The sequence below is a fragment of the Rhinolophus hipposideros genome, assembly GCF_964194185.1.
Source record: "Rhinolophus hipposideros genome assembly, chromosome: 3".
NCBI lineage: Eukaryota > Metazoa > Chordata > Mammalia > Chiroptera > Rhinolophidae > Rhinolophus > Rhinolophus hipposideros.
In genome coordinates this window covers 25,768,232-25,779,879 of record NC_138049.1, presented here as the reverse complement: position 1 = coordinate 25,779,879, position 11,648 = coordinate 25,768,232, and the positions used below count along the sequence as shown (strand labels likewise).

At 37.1% G+C, this 11,648-nt stretch overlaps 1 protein-coding gene across 13 annotated transcripts in view; it reads right to left on the bottom strand.

Annotated features, from left to right (window-relative positions):
* Window positions 1-1,952: 1,952 nt before the first annotated feature.
* The window catches only part of MAP7 (microtubule associated protein 7), a 154,140-nt gene continuing 144,444 nt past the window's right edge, over window positions 1,953-11,648 (bottom strand). For 12 of the 13 annotated variants that reach the window (XM_081044712.1, XM_081044717.1, XM_081044721.1 and 9 more), the window contains 2 exons: window positions 5,945-6,168; window positions 1,953-4,234 (listed from right to left, as the gene is read on the bottom strand). In XM_081044712.1, coding sequence (XP_080900838.1) covers window positions 4,224-4,234; window positions 5,945-6,168 — 235 coding nt within the window. In that variant the 3' untranslated portion in view covers window positions 1,953-4,223. Of the gene's footprint in view, window positions 4,235-5,806; window positions 6,169-11,648 lie in introns of those variants that run through there. The other variant, XM_081044715.1, reaches the window with a different exon arrangement.

The window sequence follows — 11,648 nt, the reverse complement described above, 5'->3', positions numbered from 1 at the left end:
ATTCTTTTTGGAAAGCACATGTTTGAAGGGGTACAGGAAGACGTGATTATGAATTTAAATGTAGAATAACACTCAAAAATGATTAGAAATTCAAAATTTGTTCTAGAGAAATGAGTTCACATCTGTTTAGCTTGCTCAGTATAATACCTAGAATGGGTAACTTAAAAAAAAAATGTGGCACTCAAGGCCACTACTGAGGAAAAGCAACTAAGTCCCCACCTCCCGAGCAGTGTCCTGCTGGCCTTGCCAGAGGCCCCGTCTACCAAACATACCTCAAAACTAAAGACAAAAAAAAAAAAAAAAAAAAAAAAAAAAGTTTTTAACATTTATTGAACAATTGCTATGTTAGAAACTTACATTTACTTTCATTTAATTCAACCTTAATAACTACTATGACAACCCAGAGATGGGCAGTTTTCTCCCTTGTACAGATGAAATAATCCAGACTTAGAGAACACAGGTAATTGACTGAACCTCAGATGGCTGGCTCATCAGTGGTAGACCTGGTATTCAAACCTGAGTCTAACAAACACCAGAGGCTGGCTCTTAACTATTCTCTTACTGCTTGCCACATTAGCCCCATCTTTTAACCCTCCTCCTTTAGTCTTAATGCAAGGTATTGAGACCCAGTAATTCAAAAGTGATTGTCAGGCTTAACATATTATTAGTGTACATTTTTAAACAGCAATTTAAATTTTTTCTTTTGAACTTTACCAATCTTGGCCACTAATTACTAAATTTAATTTTAACCTCTAAAGTTGTAATCAAACCAACCAATATAAAAACCCAATCATCACCAAGGAAATAATTACTACCAAATCTTCTATTTCTAACAGATTTAAAATTGCTCCTGCTGTTCACATGCATGTCATTTTCCACTTCTCGGCCTTTAGAGATCCTTCCCCAAAGAAATGCCAAAGGATGTGAGAAAATGACAGCGTAGATAGAGCATTTCTGAGAGGGCTTAGGTGTTTGATGAATAAAAACAGCATGAGGGTCGGGGGGAGGCATGATTTCTAGGCAGTAAGTTCGTTTTAAAAAACTGGTTTTTGTGACGTGATCCAATAGTTATTTTATCATGCCTTTTAATGTTCTATGCACAAAATAAATGGCCAATAGTCTAATACTTTCCATCAGTTAAAAAAAATGCAAAGGATGATAATTTATTGGTGCCTGTTCAATATACAATTTACTTTGAAATGCTTTAATATAAACTTTGTGTGCATGTGTAATTGAACTTGAATCTTACCCTGGAAGTAAGTCAGATAGCATTTAGCCCAATCTGATAGCCACCCAATCTGGTAACTAGGTAGGTGCTTTAAATACTGTCACCTAAATCTACACGAGTGTTAATGAGCATAAGGGATGCTAGTAATTTTTCATCACTGAATGAAGCTTTAAAGCTTAAGTGGTTGCCTAGAAAGATTTTGAGAGACAAAAATGCATGAAATATACAATATGGCAGATCCTCCAATCTCATGCCTTTTGATTAGTTTCTCAGTCTAAAACTCCATCTGCCCGTGTCACCTTTCCCTGAATTCCCCTCATTTAAGACTGATCCAACCAGGTTACCTAGTCCTGCCTTCAAATTATCACTGCTTCAGCTTCACTGTGAATCCCTCAGTCAAGGTGTTTGTAAGATTATGAGCAAAAAGACTTCCCAAATTTTCCAAGGCCCTGCTTGCTAATATAAATTTCTTCACGTGAGAGAACTCTGTTTTAGATTTGCTTTTAATATGCCACGAGGTACTGAGGTTATGCAGCAGATATATACTGGGGGTGCTAAAAGAATGTACACAAATGGACACTTTGGTCAACGTTGCTTAAGCAGTAGTTCGCCATAATCAGAAGTGTCTGGATACTGATGGTAACCACTTTGAGCACCTCTTGTAATTGCAGAAGTCAAACGTGACTTGTACTGAGTATTATAATTTTAATAGTTTTCCTTTCTTAAAAATGTGTATACATTTTTTTGGCGCTCTCTCTCTCTCTCTCTCTCTCTCTCTAAAACCTTACCTTCCAGTAAAGGCTGGCATTTACCATGTTTCCCCGAAAATAAGACCTAACCAGAAAATAAGCCTTAGCATGATTTTTCAGGATGACATCCCCTGAACATAAGCCGTAATGTGTCTTTTGGAGCAAAAATGAATATAAGACCTGGTCTTATTTTCAGGGAAACACAGTACCAAACAAATCTGTGACTGTTGACTAAATTGGCCTAGTCTGCAATGGGATGGAAAGGAAACTAAAAGTCCATTCACTCTCATTTCACCATTAAGGGTCATATTTGATCCCTAAGCACGGCCCTTAACGCAGTGCTTACTGAAGACCGCTTTAAGACCTTTTTACCGACCTCCAAGGGCTGGACAGAAAGAAACCCAGCCATTATAAAGGTCAAGGTCATCCTTTGGCAGTGTCATTCTTAAAAGAGTTAACAATTTTATACTTCTAATTAGAACTTGATTACTTAGAAGGCTCTGTTTGCTAATAATTGTTCAAGTTAAGCATCATAAATAAAAAATTTTATCCAAAAAATTTATCTAAAATAGAACTATTGCTCTAATTTTAAATAAATCTAGACTACATGACTGCTCAGAGGAAGCTGGAAATAGACAATTGAGGTCAAATGAAGGGCAATTTGGAAAACTCAAAATCAACCTGAGTGAAATTATAACATGTAAGAAACCTAAAAGTAAAACTATGTCAAACACATTTGGTGTTTCATGCTAGGTCGATTTAAACAAATAAAACAACTTTGTTCAACAGATGTTTTTTAATATGATTATGTGTACATGGACAAATGGGTATAGGGAAAACCCCCAAATTAATGTTTTAACAAATTACAGCTGTTACTAAAAATGATATGCTTGAATTTTAAGAAAATAGCCCAATAAATGAGTAGTCTCATTCAATCTAGTAGATTAACCAATTTCTTTTTTAATAAAACCAATACACTATAGTGGTGGAAGTTTACCTTTTTTAACACTCCACAGAAAAACATGTGTTCCCTCTCTTTCAATATTTAGCTATTCATAGCCTCTAAAATGATAAAATAAAATGGAATTTATATTAGTAAACGAAAGTGCAAGTTTGTACAGCTAAGCTCAGCAGCAAACGTGAAGAAGAATGAAAAGTGAAAGCTGATGGATGGATGCCACGCAGAACGAGGACATTCGTGAAGGTATCCTGCCCGCACAGTGTCCTATGTGCCAAACACAGCAACATCCCATCATTTTCTCATTGCTCTTAAACGAGCAAAACCAGATTCTTTTTTTATTTAAAGAAATATTAAATCTTTACCCCCCCACCCCCACCCCACATAATTTGTGATCAGGTAAGGCAAAGATAAGTCCCACCAGCACTGGGGACAGCAGCAATACACAGACTTCAGAAAGAGCCCTGAATCATCAGTAACATTCTCTCATGGGAACATAAGGAATGGATCTAATAAATCAAATCTGCAATGTTGTCACATTATTCTAATTTATTTGATTAGTTTATCTGGAAAAACTTTATAAATACATTATTTAAGAGGATAGTAAATTATTTTCTTGTTCTGAAAAAATAATGTTTTTTCCCCACATTTAAAAACTGCTTAGTACGCTTTTGGAAAAGGATATGCAAGAAGAATGTGACAGCTGGATTTGCAGAATGTCCATGTACAAATTGCATTTACAAGAACCTGGTAATCTGTCTATAATTTGCCTATACAAATAGAGCTCTTTGCAGTATTATTTAAACAAACAGGCTAACTTAAACACCTTTCTTATTCATTGTACTTGTAGAGCAAAGAGGTACTTATTTTTCAAGTATTATATTGTAAAAGGTAAGTTTTTTGTGCCAATTTTACCTGTTAGCTTTTAAAGACCGAGATATCTATGTGAAAAATCATGCCGGGTCAGCCCATTTCTTTTACAGCCAAATGCTCTCATCTTTTAGAGAATGCAGAAAATATTGATTTGCTAAGAAGGAGCACACTGGAAAAAGCCATTTTAAAGTATTGAGGAACAAGGAGCATTTCTTTTTCTCTATTGGCGAAAATTATTAGAAAAGCTGTCCAGTCTTTTGTATTCAGCTGGTTTTAATAAAGTCTTTTCAAAATGATGGTCAAGAGATCTTTAGAAAACTGGAGGAGAGGGGATGCTCCTTTACAGCATGGAAGGAATTCCATTAATTGTAGAAATTCCTATTAAATTTCTGCTTTGGTTCTTCAGAAGAAATGCTCATACAACTTCTGTATTAGGAGAGAGAAAAAAGAATAGATTAATATGATATTTATCTAAAATCTTATTTAAAGAATACTACAGTAATATCTTACATTTCTAAAACTTAACCATACTTTTAAGAATAGGCAATTTTATCAGGATCCATGATCTTATATTTAAGTGAATTCTGCTACTAATAGGAAAACACATGTCCTTTACTTCAAACTCTCTTATTTACTGTTGTACATAGATTGTACTTTTCTTTGAGGTTAGGGACTTACATTTGTCCTTATATCCTCAGTACCTGATGCTTCAGTCTCCAAACTCGTTTGGAAATTAAATAAATGTTTGTCGATAAATAGTCATGACCCCAAAAGAACTTTTACACCACTTAAGATCACAGACACTGGACTCTGTTCCTAGAGAAGATATAGAAGGGTGGACACAGTGGGAACGGAATGACAGATAAATCAAAAGGTGATCAAAGGCCTGTCAAGTGAAGCAGAAAGTCACCTGGACGTTCCATCCTTCTGTGAATCTGTAACATGACAAAGTAAGAAGTTGCTCCGGGAGTGTGTCCACCAACATGCAAGTAATCAGATTGTTCCCAAAGCCTTAAGAATCAGAATATCAGACCTGGGATGGATTTACAGAATCCTTTTACAGTCTAAAAATGTGGATCACTAAAGTGAAATTATACTCCTAAGGTCAGTACAGTAGAGAAGAAAAAAAAGACTAGCTTCATTTGGATAGGTGGTTCAACATTGGCTTTTTCAACCAGCTAAAGTGGACAATATTTGTTACAAGTTCACAGATGGAATCTAAAAGATAAAACAATTTGATCACAAATTGAACATGGCCAGCTCAGTTCATAATAGTATAAAGAGATGCTGGCTAGTACATGAAAGAGATCTGCTGGGAAGGGAAGTTGATAGAATTCAGAGAGATTTGAAAAGAGATGGAGTTGGGCTTATCCCACTTATTCTTGAATTGATGGGACTGTGCTATGCCCAGTAAGTTGGTGATTTTTGATGTTGCTCTTTATTTCTTTGGGTTCTGTAAAGCTGTTGCTCTCCTTGTACAGACTTTAGGTCAAGTGTGAGGCCTAGAGACAGGGTAGAAGAGAGTCACTGACATTTCAACAAGAGCTAATCACTCAACAAGGAATGGAAGACACTTGGGCTCAGTGTGTTCCTAATTCGCAATATGGGTCCCATTACCTAAATCGTAACTATCTTATTATATGTAAAAAGGACAATAGTATATTATCCAGGTTGCTAAACCCAAACAAGAGAAAAATGGTGGGAGAACATGATGGCAGACTTCAAACATCTAAGGAGCTGAGAAAGATGGACTAACAACCAAACAAACCTTTTCTCCAGTGGGACTAGGCCCTGTGGTCCCTAACTTACGGTGAGGCATTAAGTGCTTGTCTTGGTCTGAAGCATGTTCTGACAGTGAATGCTGCTGGGCAGTGAGTGCCGCTCCGTGAGGAGAGGCTCATGGACACCCAATAGGTGCTGCAGACTGAATTTCTACACTGAGTGGGAGAACAGGAGGGGTCCCACAGGTTGCCCAATCCAACTCAAAATTCAATTTTTATGATCCTGGCACAATCTTCTTCATGTGGCTTACTGGTCCCTCGTAGGACAAACTGCGCCAGTCACACTGAAGGTTCATTCTCTCTTGTGTGTCCCATGTTCCTGATGATTATTGAAGGGAGTCTGAAGCAAGCTTACCTGCTGTCTGTTGTGATTGGACACCATCTACCTGAGGCAGGGGCCCAAGCGTGCCTTCATCATCAAAGGCCAAAATTGGGTTCAAAGGAATTTCTGGGCTCTCACTGTTGGTGACATCTAATCTGGGTGGTTTGGATCCAATGGGTAAGTTTATAATTTCTTCAAAATTTTCATTCTGAAGAGATACTCCATTTTCATTTGGTTGTTTTTCCAAATTGGGAGTACTGGGGAATTTGAAAAATAAAAAATTAAAATGAATTAGTATTAAAACTGGAAAACATAATTCTAGGACAACCAAAAATTGTTTTATAATAAATAATTATACAACTTTACAATCAAAATATTAGACTGATTGATCACATCATTACTAACAAAAATGGTGAATTCTGATATATTTGTATTTTAAATTCATACTTTTTATAAATATCCATTACTTTGATATAAAATTCATTAAATGGAACAATGTATCCAGTAGAATAGACCATCATCACACATCATCACACATATTTAACACACATATTTAACAATTTCTACTGCCAGCATTTCTACATTCCTTTGATAAAGAGAAGCCATTACTTCAAAGATGAGGGGCTTACAGTTCAGGGTGAAGAGGATGATTTACTCTAAGTCACACAATTACTGACAGTCCAGACTGCATACATGATCTCTTGATCTCTGGTCCTGTGCTCTTCTCATTTTGCCATTTTGTACACTCCCTGGCTATTCAAATTCTAGCCTTTCTTGGATATTGCCGACTTCCCAAAACACATGCAGAATTTTATAGGTAAATTGTTTAAGATCAACCTTCTTATCTTTGCCCCTTAAATCTTCTTTTGACCCCACTTTGATTCTCACTGATTAATTCATGTTGAATATCTTGGATTTATTTTTTAGGTACATTTAACTGGCATCAAATCCTTATTTTCCTACCTATGGTTTCTCTTAGATTTTTCATTCTTTTCATAAGCGCTGTAGCCAAATTGGCAGTCCTTTGTTATACCCTGTTTATTAAGCTTTACAATGCAGAAAACAATGTCTGTCTATCAAACGAATGCTAGATTAAATTTATCACTCACTTTATCTGATTGCAGCAATAAACATTATTTACAAGCTGCATAATTTGTTCAGTGCTCAACTCATGTATCACAAATGACCCTATTTGACAAAATTCTAGTTAAAATTGCCAAATGAAAAATGAAAAAGACAAAATATAAAACAAAAATTGTGAAAGTTTTAACTTCTAATACACGCTGATCATAAATTGAATATTTAGCTACAGAAAGAGGTCTATGGAAAGACACAGGCCAGAGATCAGAAAATCAGGTCTCTAGTGTCAGCAATGCCAAATGTTTGAACTTTAGCAAGTCAGTTCCTCTTTTTCCATCTCCTTCCAAATGATAAAATAAAGGTAACGTACATCCAATTTTTCTATTGCTTTGTTTTTGAGCAATCTGCTTCCCTCCCCGCCCTCCCGCACCGCATTAAGGAAATATTTACTGTCCCTAAACAATGAGAAGTACTGATTTTGTGAAACAATTTTATAGCATTTCTGATTTGAATATTTTGAGGCATTTTTGTTAAGTATGAAACCTTCTCTTCTAGGAAAAAATAAAGAAGCCTGTCCTAAGTATCTCACAAAGCATTGCAAGGTACAATAAAAATATTATTTCTAAAAGTGCTGTGGGGAAAAAAAACAAATGTAAAAACATTATACTGATTCTGAGTATGAAGGTGCTTTTCTGCTGTTTCACCGAGGCGGGGAGAGGAGGCTTGGCATCACAGTAGTCTGCATGAGCACGCATGCACACACGCGTTAACACCTGCCCTTCCGAGTCCTTGAGCCACCCCACCCGTCCTCCTGTTTTTTCCCCAACACCAATAAGCTTTCTGTAACCAGAGAAACAGTCATGGTTCTCATCCCAAAGAAATTTTAAGAAGTTTTGGCAAAAGATCAAGAGGACGAATACATCTCCAAAACCCTCATTCCTTGGCCACCTCAACTCTCATCACCTTGTAAGTTGCATGCGCTAACAAGTCATAATGGCAACACCAACCCCAGATTTGAGTCAACAGCTGACTTCATTTTTCTTTCTCACTCCTACCTGTCTACCCCACCCATTTTTACTTGTCAGCAATTAGAGGAATAATCGTGCCATGTGTTTTGGGTAACCAATTATTAGATGTTCTGAAGACACTGTGATCAGCAGAAAATACACAACTGAATCTGAAATCTCTGGGGTCAGGGATTATGGGTCCGTGTGCCTTCTCAGAATAAGAGCACCAGCTCTTGATTTCCCTTTCTTTGGCTACACTCAGGAGGTTGAAGCTGGGTGCAAGACTTGAAGATGGGTACTTCACTTGATCAGTCCAAAATACATCCAGGGAAGGGGCCAGGACAATGGTGGGAATCTGATGGTCCATTCTGCTTATCATAGCCAGAACCTTATTTTTCCGTAATGTTTATTATCATGTTATAACAAGTAACTTTAATATCAAAAGTGATACATCTCTTTCTGCTTGCATGATAGGAGCTTGGGAATGTCACTTTTCCGTTATGTAAAACTAAGTACAATGATAAACTCCTAGGGTCTGGAGGTAAACCACTAAAGTCTAACACCAAAATTACTACAAAATTACTATTTAAGAGAGAAGAAATGTTCTATTGAAGAGACAGCCTCCAAGGGCTAAAAACAAGCATAAAATATCTCTTTGGGTAATAGGAGGATAAGATTACAACGGCCTATATACCCATGAGTTTTTTAGCTTCTAGAATAGAGATTCTCAGCTGGGAGTAGATGCATCTGTCAGAATAACCTGAGAAATTTAAAATAATTTCCTGCCCCACTCCTTGTGTTCACACATTTATCCTTTGTCTCCTGTTCCAAAGCAAATTTCCTATTCATGAATAAATACTCCCCTCCATCTATGGGCTCTTCCCTCTAAAAATACTTGCTCAAGAACCAAAAATAGCCTCTGCAAATAAGGATCATCCTTGCTCAGGCTCATGTATTACTCTGCACCTTTAAAAGCTGGCCAGAATTTTGATAACTCTAACCTTTTTCAATTCTACCTATTGTTGTGGGGAGCCTGTCAGGCAAGGATAACAGCTTTCAGGTTATAAAAGGATTGCAAAGCAAAGGCTGAGAGCCAAAGAAAACACATGGGCCAGACATGTCACTCAAGCCCCTCAAGGTTAGGAGTAAGGTCCAGGGTGTTCCGGTGCAGAGTTTCTCTGCATCAGGAACGGCTGCTGGTCTTAGCTGCTAGAAAAGTAACATTAGGAGCACATTACCATATCTCTGGGGGCGGGTAGGGCGAAAGTAACCCACTTCACAGCACTCATTTATTTTTCCTGAAGAGAAGGCAAACCAAGGTATTAGGTACTCCAGACATAAGGAAAAGTGAAACTTCTCCCAGTCTGAACTAAAGATATTCATTCTAAGGAGTAGAGTTTTCCAGTGAAAACCAACCCTGCTACAGTACTTATAGCATTTGTCATGGTAGATTTCCACAGAGTCTCACCCACATCAAGTTCTTTGGAAGGAACTCTGGGAATGTCCAATTTGTGATTTAATTCACAGTGGGCAAGCTGGAGCCGTCTATATCTCTGCATTTGGTGTATAGTAGGGTATTTAATAAATATGCTGACTGATGACAAGATGACTGTGGAATGCGTCATTAAACATAATGCACTGAGCTGAAAAGCAATAGCTTTGGCAAGTGATTTCAAGGTCAACTTGAAACTGGGAATAAAAAAGAACATTAATGGATATGATTTATTTGTAATTTTAAAGTCTTCAATAGGATTTAAGATGCAAAACTGTTTAAAAACTTCAGTCCCCACTGAATTAGAGGAAATGTTTATTCATGATTAGGAAACTGTCTTAGGGAAGGATATCAAAGGTAGGTAAGCAGGTCCTTCTCTAGACGGAAGAGTATGAGTGGCAGAGAGCCTCAGGGGTCAGTGCTAAGACTAATTTAATAATAATCTGGAAGGTATGAGGATGAAAAATTTAAGTACGCAGATAACATTTATTCTAGGCAACACAAATCATAAGAACAATTCCTTGAGGAAAATCATTAAATGTAGGCAAGGTAAAAGCAGTGGGTTTAAAGAACTCTAAGCTGAATCACCTTAAAAGATGGAGAGCTATTAGTCACAGTGGAGGTAACAGATCTTAGAATCACTGTAAACTGTTTTCTTATGTTTTGATGGTTAAAAAAAAAGGCCAATAAAATGTGAGGTATAAGAAGACGGGATACCAGACACAACACAGAAGCATTTTTCTATAATATCACACTGTAGCTATATCCAGTATAGCTACATAAGACTGTGTAGCTATATAAGACTGTGTGTCTTTTGGACACTGCACTTTAGAAGAATAAAGATAAATGACATCTAACATTTGTATGGTACAACACAGTTTTTAGACCTCCTTCACAGACACTATTTCAATGGACTCCCCAATACCTTGTGGGGAAGGTATCTCCACGTCCAAATGAGGAAACTATGTCTTACTTAAGTAGGTTAATCACAAAGTCTCTGATTTATTTCTTTTCAGAAATAAAACTAGGAATCCAGCCTAGGACTTTTGGTTCTAAAGCTCTTCTCCATCAGCTCCATACCCATGCTAAAGAATCTCTACAGAAATATGACTAAAACGATAAAAAAGGTTGAGATGGAGCCTTTAAAGACAAAGTAAATATGTCAGTTACTGATTTTTTTTTTTGCCTCTAAGCTCCAAATTCACCCTTCATTCCTGTTCTGTGAAACTGGATCTGAGCCCTTTACATAACTTTCCTTTGGCAGCTGGCACAATCTTAAGCTTTGTCATCAGAGGCTGCTAGAGACATTATAGGAACAAAGAGTTCTGCATCCCGGTATGGTGTGCTTGCTCAGCAGGCTCCTGCAGCACACGCCTGGCGTTCCCAGTGCCTGGCTGCTACAGTGCACTGCGACCAGCAGTACCCCCAGGACGCTTCTAGGGCAGCTTTGTGGGAGAGTGCCTCTGGTGAGACACCGCCTGGTGAACAGCTCCAGGCACTCCAAAGGACAGATTTTTGGAAATTCCTCTGCAATCCAGTGAGTCACAGCTATACCCTCTTCAACAAGGGCTGGACTGAAGCCCTGGGGGACATGACTCTTCCTTCGATGTGACCCAGGAGTAGTGGCTGTTCCTTATATCTGGTATTCTTGTATTCTTTAGCGTTCTCTTTACTTCTTACTAGCCAATCTCATTACTTTGATCCCAAGTCACAGTTAATTATTCTTGATATTAAACTTTCCTATTCAAATTAATCTGTGGTTTCTCTCTCTGGATAGGATCCTGACTGAAATAGTAAGCAAAACAGAAATATTTAATTTATAACACGAAAGCAGAAAGGGAATAGAAATAAAATCCATAAAATTATGAAAGGTATGAAAATTGTAAAAAAGAATAAATAAATCAAAGCTTATTCCTAAAATCTAGTTTCTGACAAGCATGGGTCCTCAATTTGAAACTGCAAAGAAATAGCTGTAAAAGAAATAAAAGTACTTCTTTATGCACTTTTGTTATACTTGTTACTAAAAGAGCTGATGCAAAAGTGAAAATATAGATTGTTTCAAGATTAGTTTGGATAAATTAAATGAAGATAAATTTAAAAATAAGTAAGGGAAGCAGAGTTTGTTAGGTTACGTATCACAAACTTTGTATCACACAAT